The sequence below is a fragment of the Symphalangus syndactylus genome, chromosome 19 (assembly GCF_028878055.3).
Source record: "Symphalangus syndactylus isolate Jambi chromosome 19, NHGRI_mSymSyn1-v2.1_pri, whole genome shotgun sequence".
Lineage (NCBI taxonomy): Eukaryota > Metazoa > Chordata > Mammalia > Primates > Hylobatidae > Symphalangus > Symphalangus syndactylus.
In genome coordinates, this window is record NC_072434.2 from 21700376 (window position 1) to 21714835 (window position 14460).

General features: G+C 54.2%; 1 protein-coding gene across 1 annotated transcript in view; it reads right to left on the minus strand.

Moving 5' to 3' along the window:
- Positions 1-3644: 3644 nt before the first annotated feature.
- The window catches only part of PKP1 (plakophilin 1), a 57301-nt gene continuing 46485 nt past the window's right edge, over positions 3645-14460 (minus strand). Inside the window, exons 8-17 of the mRNA XM_055234085.2 lie at positions 14219-14396; positions 13149-13211; positions 12645-12759; positions 10896-11051; positions 9849-10025; positions 8439-8592; positions 7891-8077; positions 7180-7264; positions 4903-5009; positions 3645-3695 (exon numbers count right to left, since the gene is read on the minus strand). Of these exons, the coding sequence (XP_055090060.1) occupies positions 4935-5009; positions 7180-7264; positions 7891-8077; positions 8439-8592; positions 9849-10025; positions 10896-11051; positions 12645-12759; positions 13149-13211; positions 14219-14396 (1190 nt within the window). The 3' untranslated portion in view covers positions 3645-3695; positions 4903-4934. The remainder of the gene's footprint in view (positions 3696-4902; positions 5010-7179; positions 7265-7890; positions 8078-8438; positions 8593-9848; positions 10026-10895; positions 11052-12644; positions 12760-13148; positions 13212-14218; positions 14397-14460) is intronic.

The window sequence follows — 14460 nt, forward strand, 5'->3', positions numbered from 1 at the left end:
AGGTGGCCCTGACTGGCACTGATGGCCCACGGTGGTTATGTCTACACCACTACTTGGAATTTACTACACATGCTTCAGTTTCCTTATGCTTGTCTTGTCCCTTATGAGACTTCTGAGGCTGGAGCCCATCACATCCTTTGTTTTTGTGACCCTCCAGCACGCAATACAGAACCCAGGTAGAATAGGCATTCAATAAACATCAGCTCCAGCTGGGCACAGTGGCTCATGCCTGTAATCCCAGTGCTTTGAGAGGCGAAGGCAGAAGGATCACTTGAGTCCAGGAGTTCGAGACCAGCCTGGGCAACATAGTGAGACCCATAGTTGGGAGCCTTAGCTGGGAGGATTGCTTGAGCCTGGGAGGTTGAGCCCTCTTTGAGCCATGATCTCATCCCTGTACTCCAGCCTGGGCAACAGAGCAAAACCCCTGTCTCAAAAAGTAAATAAATAAAACTAAAAAAACACCAACTCCTTGACCTTCGTCTTTGAATTTCTCTTTCCTACAGATGCCCCACCTGGATGGGTTCAGGCTTGGGGACATTTACAAGCTGTGTGACCCTGGGGGTATTTGTTCCTTCCCTGTCTCGCTTTACTTATTTTAAAAATCAGGACAGCAATCCTAGTGTCATGGAGCTGCGGTGAGGCTCGATGTGCTGCTGTAGAGCAGGTGTCCATGGATAGTGCTGTCCCTGTGCCCCCGGGTGGCATTCTCAGTCCTTGCCTGGTACAAGGTAAGAGGAGATCATGGAAGGAAATGAGTAGCCCCTTCATCCCTCAACAGCACCCCAAAGAATCCACTCCTCGAAAAAGTTCAAAGAAACACTAGCCATTTATTGATATTCTCTATTTCCAAAAAAAGCAAATACATTAGTGTATCACACAGGGAAACTGGGCCTGGCCAGCACAAGGTTCCTCTACAAACATGAAGCAAGGGGAGGGTGGGCTATAGGGAAGCTCCAAGATCCCTCACAGCAGTCCCCGGCTTCCCTTCCCTGCCCACCCCAACCACAGTCTTGGTCCTCCCAGCCAGCTCAGCCAGATTCCGAGGTGGACACGCAGACAGCAACACTGCCTCTTGGGTCCCCAGGAGGAGTGTGGAGTCAGGGCTGCTAGTGTGGTCCCCACTGCAGAGGTGGCCGGTGGCCAATGACTGGATTTGTCATTGGCCACCAGCACAGGAGATCCCAGGGTCAGGGTAGGGGCAGAGTCTGTGTCCTTCCTCATTTGGCCCCAAGTTGGAACTTCTTATTTTGGGCATTGGCCCTGGTAGTGTGAGGCCTATGTGGACTTAAACTCCTGAGACATGTGTCGGCTACATGAAGCCTGGCAAACTCCTTGCTCTCTTTCTCTAGGAAAAGCCCCTCTCAGTTTTGCCGCTCTCAAAGTGACAGGCCCGGGTGACCTGAGCTGGCCTCAGAGGGAATGGGCAATGTCACCCAAGTCAGGCCTGCCGTAACTGTCCGCCTCAGCCCCTGAGGTCTGGAAGGTTGCCTGGTTCCCAGGGCGGGGGCTGGGCCCATGGGGCTCTTCATTCTTTGGAGGTGGGAGGAACATGAGGCGAGGGGAGGCAGGAGGCCAGGGTAGTGCTAAGGGGAAGGGGCATCTGCCTGGGCTGGTAAGGTTCACATGCAGTGGTGCGTTTCCTCTCCCGCCCTGACCGGACTGCACAGCCCCCACCCGGGGGAGCCCTAAAGCCAAGGACTTGTGTCTCCGCTTTCCTCCAGGAAAACATAAGCCGCATGAGGACAGGGATGTGGTCTGTGTTCTTCCTTGATGTAGTCTAAGTGCTTAGGACACTGCCCAGCACAGATTGGTATGCCATAAATATTTGTGAGGAGAAGAATTCCTCTGGGTTCTGATGACAACAAAGGAGGCCCCTGAAACCTATGCCCAGCACAGTCCAGGGATCCAGGCTCCCATGTGGCTCCCTGAGAGGGAGAGGTGAGCCAGGAGTGGGCCTCCCAGTGTGAGCAGAAGCAAGGGGGGGTGTGACAGACCCACAGCACCACAGCACAGCTGGCTAATGGCCGGGGACACCTCTCGGAGGACAGCGTCCTCGCATGTCTGGCTTCCCCCATCTCAGTTGTCATACTGAGTCCATATCGGTGTTTTTAGCCTGACTGCTGGGGCAAGAGGTGGGTTCGGGTGGTGCAGAAGAAGAGACTTGGGAGGAGGCTGAGAAGGGGTGAGGAGGAGGAGCATCTTACATTCTTCTAGAGAAGGGCACAGATCAGGAAGTTAATTCCTCTCTAACACCAGCAATGCTAGCATAGAGGTAGAGGCTGGAAGGAGGAAGGCTTGGGAGCGCTGGGCTCTGCTCTTAGTCTACACCAAGGGTTGTCCACACAGGTTTTCTCATAAGGCCCTCGGGAGTCCTCCTGCTACTGCTCGTCTGAAGTGCACAGAGTCTGGGGTCTCAACGTGGCTGATGCCCCTGATAGCCCTGTTTATCACATCCCCTGTGGGTTTCACAGAGTGGAGACAGGACAGCTGGGGTCAGGGAAGTGGGGCATGGCCGCTGGCTGGGATGTGGGCTTGCCGGTACCCTGATATGGCACTTTCCTTTCCTAGTCTACCCAAACTCCCCCCCTACCAAGTCTCCTGGGACCCCAAACACTCCCTCACTTGACTCACAGCAGACTTGGTGGAAACATCTTCCTGGTTAATTTCTATACCCCAACTCCATCCCACTAGAAGCCGGAATAGGTATATGCCCAGCCCCACCTGTTCCCCTCTCCACTGGGAATATGAAGACCAGCCATTCCCAGAACAGCTCTTGGGAAAGAGCTGCAATAAAATAGCTTTGCTTAAAAAAATCATTTTTTACCTTCTTTCTACTGCAACAAGTAGATTACAAGACCTCTGAATGCAGGGCCTTTGCAGGCTGAGCCTGCTCTGATGGGCACACAGCCCAAGAGGGTGGCAGGCACCATCTTTCAGCTCCTACTCCCCTGAGCAGCCCTCGTTTGGCAAAGTATGCAAGAGAGTCCTGCTGTCCTCTGGAACCCCACACCTGCCCAACCTCAGTTCTTGTGGCGCTGCTGGAGGGGTGGCATTGCAGACACACCAGATTTTCCCATGAGATACACCAGACCTCCCTTCCTGGAAAGCAGCCTCGTAAGTGGGGAGGCTGGCCCAGCCCCAGTTACTCCTGCACCCCCAGAGACTGCTGGTAGGAAGCCTGCAGGACTCCTCTGAGGGCCTGACTGCAGTGATGGCCCCCTTGCCCTGGCACCATACATTTCAGGAACCATGAGCAGCTCACCAAAAAGCACATGTTGTCCTTGCCTATGAGTAAGAAACACAGGAGAGTCCTTTTCACCACCTTATGAGCTGCAATAAAATAGCTTACCTAGCTTTTTGCAGTTTGTGGTTATGCTTTAAGACACTCACACACACACATGCACGCGCACATGCATGCACACACTTACATTATACACATATATATACCATTTCTCAGAGGAAGAAATATTGACATCACATATAAGCCCCTTTAACTCAAGAAAGCCCCCCCTCAACCTCCCTAACCCCCATTGCGTACCAGTTCCCCCAAGGAAAAAAAATCTAAAAATATTTCCATTATCCACAGTTTTTAGGTTTCTTCTCAGTTTCTTGTGAACTTTTCCAAATACTGCACAGGATGGACAGAAAACCCCATCCAGCGAGGCCTGAGGGCTTCTCAGCTGGGTCATATCTTCCTGGAAAAGGAGAAAGTCCTCCAGTTAGTGTTTACAGTGAGATGTTCCACACCACAAGCCCAACCTGTACCGCCACCCTCTTCTCACATCGGCCCTCAAGTGTGCCCTGGCCTGAGACTGGATTCAGGGCTGCCGAGACACATTTATAGGTTGCCCTGTGGATTCAGAAGCTTGTCAGCTTTGTCTGCTGTCCTGCCACACTGTCCCCTGCCCACCGTGTTCCTCACTAAGCAAGAAGGTGGTGTTCATTAAGGATTTGCCAAACCGAATCTCTTTCCCCTTTTCCGCCTTCAAGTTGTTGCAGCTCGTTTATCAGGAGAGGATATCTGAAGTCTTATTTAACCTTCATCCAGACCAAAGTTACAGTCCCCTCTCCCCACCAGGGATTGGGGTGGGGGGTGCTGGCAGACAGCCTGGCTAAGAGGTCCCCCTCAGCTCAGGAGACCCTGTCTTGATCCCAGGCTATTTGCAGATGGCTCCATGCTGGGCTGCCTCTGAGGCCCCTCTCTAGGGGTGATGACATCTGGCTGGAGTATCTATTTGTGATTCTCAGTTTACCTGCATCAGAAACACTTTAGACGCTTGTTTAAAAATAGACTTTCCTGGATCCCACTGCAGGGCTATTGAGTCAGAATAGCTGGGGTTGGGCCAAGTGTGTGCATTTTAGCAAGCAACCCATATGATTCCAATGAACACTAAGCCTTGCAAGCCTTTGTCATAGGATTAGTTCTGAGTTTCTGGGGCCTAGAATCATCAGCTGGAAATAAGCTTGTCCATACTGGGCATGTGCAGAGACTGGAAAGTGAATTATAAAAGGATAAAAAAGTGAGCTGTGGATGGCCAAGCCCAGAATGACATATTCTAGAACTCCAGTTATCCATATTGTAGAACTCACTGTAGTCCATGTGAAGGGCACCACCTGTGTTGTTCAGTGTACAGCCCACACATTCGTACCTAGCAGTCCTGCCCAGACCCTCTGACCCCTCTGAAACTCCCAGGACATTATACACCCCTAACGTCCTGAGGGTGGGACAACCTACGCCCCCAGCCAAGCAGTCTACACAACTGCTTGTGTTGTCCAGAGCCAGGCAAAAGGATGCTTCTGTGTCCCTGGGAGCACAGGCCTAGCCCCTGTCTCTGAGACTGGCTGAGGCTGTTGCAGTGGTCCCAGAGGCATCCCTTGCCCTGATGGTGGGGCGATTCTTACCTGCAAGCCTAACTTGCTTGGACAGCCTCTTCTTAGAATCGGGAGGTGAAGTTCCTGAGGCTGTTGGCCCCAGCTAAGGTTCCCAGCATGTTCCTATCGAAACCTTGCTGCAAAGGGAGAAACAGCAACCAAATGACACAAAACTGTGTGGGGCTTGCTGTGGGGTCAGACACTGCCCGCTGCCCTCCCAGAGCAACCTCGGCTCACATAGCCTCCCTCTTATCACTAAGTACATGTGTCCGGGCGAAAACTGGCCTCAGTAACTGTGCAACCAAACATAATAACTCTCCATGAGTCGGTGAAATGTGTTTCAACTTCCACTGACACATTTGAATTTCCTACTTGCATTTTCAGAAACCTGAGTCAAGGCATGAGGATTTAGGCTAGTATTATTTTTTAAACAGAGCAACAATCAAAATCAGATTAGAGGAGTTGTCAATTGTTCTTGCCTCTGACCATCTCTATCTTTTCTCTTTTTAAACAATTCTGACAAGAGCTCTTGGGCAGAGAGGACATGCCCAGTGTTTCTCAAACACAGGAGCAGGGGGCTGGCACTGGTAAGAAGCCGCTGTGCTAGAAGGTTCTGTTTACTTGTCTGTTCTCCACCTCCGATCCCACTAGCCCCTGAGCGCCTGCTGGATGGAGAGTGAGTCTTGTTCCTGTTATTTCTCCCAGCATACAACAGGTGCCCAATACATGCTTCCAGGTGAATGTGGACAGCCAGATTTGAATGCAGCAATAGGCCCAGGTGCCCTTGAAAAGAGGGTCCTGCTGCCAGCCCTGAGCTCTGAGAGCCAAGCCAGCCATCACCGACCTGTGGGAACAGGAGGGGAGATGGCATAGGGGATCCGAAACAGCAGCTGGTTCGAAGCCCTGCTCCTCCTGTCTTTGGGCATGTATTACGTGATGCCATTTTTCTTCTGCAGATTGGCATGCTCATTCCTGTTGAGCATGGCTCATGCCCTGACTCTGAATCAAGACAAACTCCTTGGACCCTGATTCCCTATTCAGCAAAATGGACACAAGCCATGTGGCCTGTCTCACCTGTGCTTGTGACAACTCAATGCATGATGGATGTGAAGGCCCTTTGAGAACAGAAGCACCAACTAGATCATGCCCAGGACGGTTGTCAAGCACAGCTGGAGGGAGGAGTGGAGACTGAATGGGGACGCTGGTTCCCAAAGGCATGTGTAGAAGGGAATTCCCACTGAGAGCGATGTCAGTGGATTCTTTGTGTGTCTTAGGCTGGGGGTGGACTCTGTTTGTGTTTTGGGGTAAGCTGAATGCTTTGGACCACCATTACACAGTGGGGAGGAGCTCTCACCAGTCCTCCTTACCTGCCTCCTCGTCTCCCTTTGTCTATCTGGCAGCTGCCATTTGCCAAGCCCATCTTCACTGCAGTGCTGTTGGAAAGGAGCTCTGGATTGTCACATGGAGAATGAGGGCCACCTTTTGCTGTGACCTTCAGATTTCCCCAATCATCTTTGGACACCATGCCTTTTCAGGCTCTCCCCATCTGATCTGTCTTTGTGAATGTAACCATAGTCTCCAAGCTAAAATCTCCAGCCTAATCAGCCCCACTGCTCCATTTCTTTTGCCTCCTGTCCTTTATGTCCATGCTTATCACTGAGGAATGGGAAAGAAGGGGCCATGTGAAGATGTCATACAACAAGACCTTATACCCTAGAGGATTCTGTACCTGGCTAGGTGGGGAGGGGTGGAGGACAGAGAGGAGGCCAAGGTCACCACAGGACAAGGACAGCAGCCTCCAGGCTTCTCAGCCCACCCTGCCTTGCTCACAGGGTGAGCTTTGGTGCTGCTTTGATCATGAGACCCTCTATTCAAAACTTTGAATGGCTCCCCAGTGCCAAAGGTACAAGTCCAAGCACTTCAGTCTGAAATTAGAAGGGTTTTGCAACCTAGCCCAAACCTACTTTTCTAGCTGGAGCGCACCCCACGCCCTCAAAAGACTTGTGTGCTTTTTGTCCACTCTGCTTTTCAGTTTGCTCCTAAAGGATCCCACCCCAGGCCTCTCACACATTTCCTTGATTTCCTCTGCCCTCCATGTTCTCAGCACCCCTCGCAGATCTCAGAGCCCAGAGACTTGATCAGAATGTTCATCACATTCATTTTCACGTAGACGCTGTCTTTGTTTCTCAGACTGTCCCGAAGGGCAGGGGCATTTCTCTAGTGCCCAGCCCAGAGCCCAGCATATGCCAGTCCCTCTACTCATGAGCAGGAAGAACCTCAGAAGAGGATGATGTCCTGGGCTCTTACCTGTCTGAGGACACCCTGCAGTTCCTTGCTGGACCACATGTCAGACAGGAGAAGCCGGGCAGCTTCTGCAGCCTTGGGTGAGGCACTGGGCAGGTGAGAAGTGCATTTGTGAGTTGAGATTCCAAGAGGTGTGAGAAGGAACACCCTCTTCCCTCCCACCCCCACTGCCAGGGCCTGGACACAGGGGAGGCCTCAGAGGAGGCCTCAGGTGTGCAAAAGAGAGGAGCCCCATTGGGGTGTGGTGAGCCTGGTCACCCTACCCAGTGGGCACAACCCCATGCCCCTGCCCACCTAGAGCACCCCAGGACTCTCCTTAGGGGCCATGAGGTGGCAGTGCTCTTCCACGCCAGTCCCCAGCCTTGTCTGTGGAAGAGGGAGCCCCACAGAGCAGGATAAAGTCCCTATTCAGTTGGACCTGCTGCCCCATGCCTCCTGCTGGCCCTCTGAGGACCTTGTGCCCCCGAGTCCCCCAGCCAGGAAGTGTGTTGCCTCTTCCCTCTGTGCAGCCCTGGGGCCTGGATGCTGGACCCTTCTCTCCACGCACTCTTGGCTTCTGGAACTTCTCCTCCATTCAAGCCTCCCCCATCCCCGGCTCCCCCTGCCCTGGGTGCTTCCCCTGCTCCACGGAGAGCTGCAGGACTGCCTCCTGCTGTGCAGGGTGAGGAGGGGCTCTGACTGGGGTGCGGCCCGTGGGAGCAACCCCCCGCCCACCTGCTGCGGCACAGGTTGATGATGTTGTTGAGCATGCTGCTGGAGAAGTACTGCTTGGCCAGCTGTGGCTGCGAGGCCATCAGGTTCCTCACGGTGTAGCAGGCTGAGGACAAGATGTCTTCGGAGTTGCTGGTATTGCCAGTGTGGCTGGTGAGGAGCCTGGTCACCTCTGGGAACACCTGGTTCCCTGGGAGAGGAAGGAGTTTGGGGCACAGGGTCAGGATGACTGGGGAAGGAAGGGCTGAGGGGTTCCCTCTGGGGCCACACTCTTGGATAGCCTTCTGCCAGGCTCTGAGCCAGGTGGCCCTCAGGGCTTCCTGGCAGCTCCAACTCAGGGCTCAGAGACCCAGGTAGGACTTTTGCAGATCTGCTCCCAGCCCTCACGTGACAGGCTTCCCCCTCCTGTCTGCACACCTGTCTTTGGCCAGCTTCCTTTCCTGGAATGTTCATCCCAGGGAATGGCTTAAAGGATGATCTTCAAGCAGGCTTTGAATTGCAGGGAGCCTGCCATGTCTTAGCTAGAGGGGGAGGAGAGAGAGGGACCTTACCCATCACTCTGTGCAGCAGAGGGTGGCGGGACATGTTGCTCAGGAGGGAGGCTCCGGACCGCACCACATCAGAGTTGCCAGATTGCAAGAGGCGGGCAATTTGTGGCAGGCCCTTTTCCTTCAGCCCAATCAATTGGCTCATGCCACTGGACATCTAAGAGAGAAGGAGTAGATGATGAGCTAGCTTGTGGCTTCCCAGGCACCATGGCAGGCAGAAAGGGGCAAGGAGCCCCAAAGGCAGACATCCCAGAACCCTTTCTCTTTCACACTGGAAGCACTAGCAGACACAAAAATCTGCTCACATGTGGGCAACTACAGAAACCTAGGCTAACATGCACCTCCCCTTTCCCAGCCCTGATCCCGTCTCCTGGATCAGCCTGCAGCCCAGATGGGTGGAGAGAGGGAGGTCTCATTTCCCCTACTCACAGTGACCCAGAGTCAGCTTCTAGAGTAACCCAAGCGTCCAGTGCTGCTCTCTCACCTCACTGTCTCAGCGCTGCCCCCATTATGTTTCCCCACACTATCTGTCCATGTGAAACTATATGGTCAAGGGTATTTGTCAATTAAACATCTGGCCATCTTCTTCCAACTTTCCTACCTCTTTAGAATCCAACACATATTTGTTGAGGGCTCGCCTGAGAAAAGAGGACTAAGAAAGGGTCTGGGCCCACATGGAGAGAGAACTGGGGTCCCCTAGAGGTAGGCCAGTTCGCCTAGGCCTCTAAGCAACATAGCCATCCTGGGTATAACAAGTCTAGGTGGGTTTGGCGTTCTCAGAACTGCCCAGCCTCACTCCTCACAGCCAGGGAAGTTCTCTGCCCTCGGTCTACTCTAGTGCTGCTGCTGCTGCTCGGTTCCCTTGTCCTAAGTAAAACTGAAGAACAGTTGGCCGCCTGGCCCATCTCAACTCTTCTTGATTGCAAACAGGTTTCCTCTGGCTCTGCCCCATACCACTGTGCCCTCCAAGCTACATACATTTGGCCTCAACATCTGCCCGGATTCTGTCACATCTTCTGTGGACCTGCTTGGACCCCAAACCCTGTTTTTCCACCTTTGTCAGTTCAACAAATGGGAAACTCCTTTTGCCAAACACCTTCTCCACCCCATTCCCCGACCTCAAGCAGAGCCCAGGAGGCCAGCCGGGGACCAGGAACCATGTGGCCAGGGGGATTGTGTGGGCATGGACAGAATCCAGCATCAGTGGGCCCACCCACTCTGCACCCCCCAGCATCTCCTAAAGGGCAGGGGTGTTTCCCCAGTGCCCAGCCCAGAGCCCAGCATATGCCAGGCACTCTGCTCATGGGAGGCTCCGAAGCCAGGGGACAAGCTGGGCGGAAAAGGAGGGAGCAGAGCCTGGATGGTGGCTGGAGGATGGGGCTGCTGAGGGAGAGAAGGTACAGCCCCACTCACCAGCCCCTTGCTGGCCGTCAGGTTCTGCAGGGCACCCGCACAGGCCTCCAGGGTGGCATCTTTCTTGCTCTTGCCCATGAGGTTCAGGTAGGTGCGGATGGCATCTGAATGATACAACCAGCCGCTGCCCTTGGGGTTGGTCTCTTCCTCGGGCAGGGGGCAGTCGTAGTTATTGTTCTGAGGATAAACAGCAAGTCAGGGGGGTCAGTGGGGAGCCTCGTGAGAGGACACAACCTGGGCATACTGTCCCCGTCCGCCCAGCCTCAGGGTCGTGGTTCCAGATAGGGCGAGCTGAGGAAGCGCCTGAGGAGGCAGGGAGCCTAGGACAACCCCACTGCACCCCTTTCCTCTATGCACTGCAGCAGCTCCATGGGATGCAGAAATGGGCCATGGTCCCCCAGACTGTCCCAGGATGTGGGAGAAGAGAGCATCCTGGCATCTTGGGAGCTGTGTTCCAGGGCAGCCTTGGCCCAAACCTTCCAGATATGTGGGGCTGCTTTGGGCTCTCCCATCAGGATGCTTCCTCCTCTTCCAGACTCAGACAGTAGGTTTGACCCACCCTGGGCCAACGAGGGTGACCTGAGACCTGGATTCCACAGCTGGGCCCAGTGAAGGAGGCCTGACAACCCATTCCTGGTTTCTGGGGAAACCTGGGAGGGCTCAGGAGATGGTGGGAGCCAAGGCCAGAAAGGGTGAGAGTTCTGGCTCTCCTCAGATCCTCAAGGGCAAGGGAGAAGATGGGGAAGACTTGACTCATTATACAGGAAGAAAGACCAAGGCCCGCAAACAGAGGGCTGGAGTTTTTAACCTCTAAGGTGGTCTGAGCCCCTACAGTTCCAAGAACAGATTCCCCCTTGGGCAAGATGAATGGCCTCTACCCAGCTCCCGGAGTGCACCCTGAGCCCCAGGCCAAGGTGTCAGCATGGGCCTGTCCCTTAGGGCTGGCTTCAGGCTCCAGGAGGGCCCAGAGGAAAGGGCAGATGAGGCAGTGGCTCCTGGTGGGGTGCTTGATGGGGCAGGCCCTGGCCCTGCTGATGCTGTACTCACCATCATCTTGTCACTCTTGTTGCTGAAGCAGCCAGTGGAGGACTTCTCGGTGTAGGCATTGCGGGCATTATACTCCAGCTGGCGGTAGCGGGTGGGCACCTCGGCGTCCAGGCGGTAGGAGAGGTTGTGCAGAACACACATGCAGTTTTCCACAGACTGGGGACCAAGGGGAGGCATGGGCCTGAGCCTCTGCCCAGCCCGACAGGCTCCTGGCCTACCACCTACCCTAGCTAATAAGAGAGCAGAGGCACCTGGGCTGCATCAGGAAAGATGAGCGCAGGCACCACCACACTCTCAGCCTGGGAAGTCTTCCAGGGCCATCTCTGGGACCTGAGTTTGAATCTGTCATTTCCTGGCTGCATGAACTTGACTGGCCTCACTTCTCTGGGCCTCAGCTATCTCAACTGTAAAATGGGACTACAATTACCCACTTCACTAGGCTATTTGGAAGATGATACAGAGGAAGGACTTATCACAGGGCCTAGTGTGTGGTAGGACTGCTATGGACAACATGCCAATGGGCAGACTGGGATATTGAAGAATGTGTCTTTTTTTCCCAGAACAAACTCCTCCAGAAGAAGCCCCATGCCTCTAGATTCCGAAGCCATCTAGTGCTCCCATCATTCCTTCTTCCTGTGGCCAGTCCTTAGCTGTCAATGTCAGCAGTGCTAAGTCCACACAAAACACAGCAACACCTGGAGCCCAGGGCTTCATCATGGCAGCTGGGCCCAGATCTTTGTCAATCTCCTTTGGCAAACCTCCAGGACTAGGGTTTGGGGGCAGCAGATTTCCCCTCCTAATGACGTTTGGCCCTTGCTGGGGTCTAAAGGAATCTGACTTCCACGGCTTGGGGTTACACAGGTTTTGGGGATATTGTGCCCAGAGCAGAAAAGCATCTTGCCCTTTGGAAGCAGGCTGAGCAGCCCAGCGACAAGGCTCTCCTCTGCGACCTTGCTGTTGCTTCCAGTGGAGGGAGCAGGAGATAAAATCCCTCCTCACGGCAACTGTGCTGAGAACCCAGGTGCTGTGATGCCAGCCAGTTCCCTGGTGATCTGGAGCCTGCTGGACCTCACTATCTCCTGAGCCACTGTCCTGCCATGGTGGGAACATCTTAGCCTTCTTTTTATCTGCCCTCCACAGTTTTTTTTCTTTCTGTTTGTCTATGCTGTGTGTCCAGAAGTCCAGAGAGGGCAGCAAGGTGACTCTGCCAATGGCTTTTCTGGGAGGCAGTGGGAAGATAGCAGTGGCAGAAGGAGCCTCATCTCAGGGGGGACACTAAGCCCTGGGGGCACCAGTATGGATTCCTCTGGGCTGTGGGGTAGGGCTCGGGTCCACAGGACAGGGCTCGGCACCACCAATGAAGCACAGCCAGCAGATGCACGCTGGGAGCTTCCTCTGTGCCAGGCCCTCTTCGTGTTTTGCTTATTAACTAATCGAGCCTTTCAGACAACCCTTGAGGTTGATATGATTATGACCATTTCCATTAGAGTGAAGAGTGAACTGGGGAGCAGAGAGATTAGGGAAGCAGCTGCATCTACTCCGCTTCTAAGTGAGGGAGAGTGGATGTGCATGGGCACGCTGTCCCCAGAGCCCACCCCTGTAGCCACCACTGGGCCCTGCATCCAGATGCCTCTTCTACCACCCCTGACTCTGTGCTCCTGTCTTGTCACCGGGCCAGGCCTCAAAGGCACCCAGAAAATGTAGGCGGCTGGGCCTAGGGGTCGGGGTGCCACCAGGGGATGCACTCACCTTGTCATCACAGCGGCTGGCCGCTACACAGTTCTGGACATAGGCCATGAGGGAGTCAATGAGCCCTGAGTAGTTACGCATGGTCTGGCGGCCTGCATCGGCCGAGCTCAGGTTCCTGGAGAGAGAACAGAGGGTGGGAGAGGGCAGAGAAAGGGGGAAGAGAGAACGGGGAAGGTGGGGACAAGAGAGTGTGGTGGGGGACAGGCAGGAGAGAGAACAGGCAGGAGAGGGGAGGGCAGAGAGGAGACGACGGGGTGGAGATTGGAAGTTGTGGTAGAAGGAAGGAAGGAGAAGAGGAAAAGGAGGAAAGGAATGAAGAGAGGAAAAAATGAAAAAGGAAGGAAAGAGAAACCACTTAGCCAATTCTGCCTGGCCCTGGCTGAGGCTGAAATGAGGTCTCATTTGCACTGAGTTCTTCTCCTCCTTCACTCTGCCCAGTAACTTTATAACTGGCAATGGCTCCATGTGGCAATGGTCCCTCTGCAGCTGCAGCCCAAGGCTCCCACCCTGCTACCAGTGGCCCTTTGGGGAACAAGAGCCAGAAGCTCCCGCATGCCCAGTCTCTTTCTGTGGGGCAGGAAGAAGCCCTGTTGATGCTGGATCAGAAGTGCAGCTGGGGGTGGCCGGGCTGGACACCAGAAGCTCCCTCTCCACCCAAGCTATGTTCTGCCCCTAGCAGTAGGCTCACTCCCAAGCAATCTGGGCTCATCCCCAAGCAATGTGGGCTCATCAGCCTGGTGCAGGTGGGGTGTGGCTGCTGTTGCTACCAGTAGCACATCAACCCCATAAAACTCTTAATTACCCTCACTTTTCATCTCCCCAGCCTCTGCTTCCTGGAGGCTGATACCAGAGGCTGGCAGGGAGAAACACAAGTTGAGACACAGAGGCACAAGCCAGCTGCACCCACCACTCTGGGGGGATTCTCAAGAGTTGGGAAAGACAAACCCCATTAAAGCAAGACTAACCCCATTAAAGACCCTAAAAGGGATCCTGCTCCAGGGTTCCAAGCCCTGTACCAGCCACCCCTCCACACCCACCCCTTTCGCCAGCTTGTAAACCTCTGCTTTAGAACAAGCCCTCCCACCAGCCCCTGCTTTGCCACACCCTGGTACGGAACTTAGGCAACTTTGGGCGAAGCAGTGCCATATTCATGCCAATGAACATGGCAAAAGGTTTTAACACCACAGCTGGGAAGTGACTCATTAGCAACCCATCGGTAGACTTTTGTCTAAAAGAACACTCTTCAAGATAGCACAAGAAATGCATTTTTTCATGGGGTGGAGGAGGGAAATGGTTGAACCAGTTTGGATGTTCAGATCCAGGCATTTCCACGCTCAGATTCCTGACTAATGTCCACTGCATCCTCTCAAGGGGGGTGGTAGGGCACTGGGCCTTATCCAGATCCACAGAAGTTAGGAAAGCCTGAGTCCCTGTGCCTTGGAGCCTGCCCATAAGAGCGAGTGCCGGGTTGTCTGTTATGTTCTATGCACTGGCTGAATGTTGGCTGAGATGGGGCTGCCTGGGGAAGGGCCCAAGGCTGGGACAAAAAGACCCCATGTGTCCTCTTCTCTCACCTCAAGCAGCCTGTGGCATTGAAGAAGACCTCAGGGTCCACCACTTCCCGGGACATGTTGCTATTGCCATCACACCAGCCAGAGAAGGGAATGATGACGCGGTCGGCCAGAACAGGCAGGGCGTCGGCAATGAGCTCCTCCTTCAGCTCATCAGTGGAAGACAGGTTCCAGAGCAGCCCTGGGGGTCAGAGACCATCAACCCAATTTGTGCCAGGCTCAGGATGCCCTAGGGACCGAGGTAA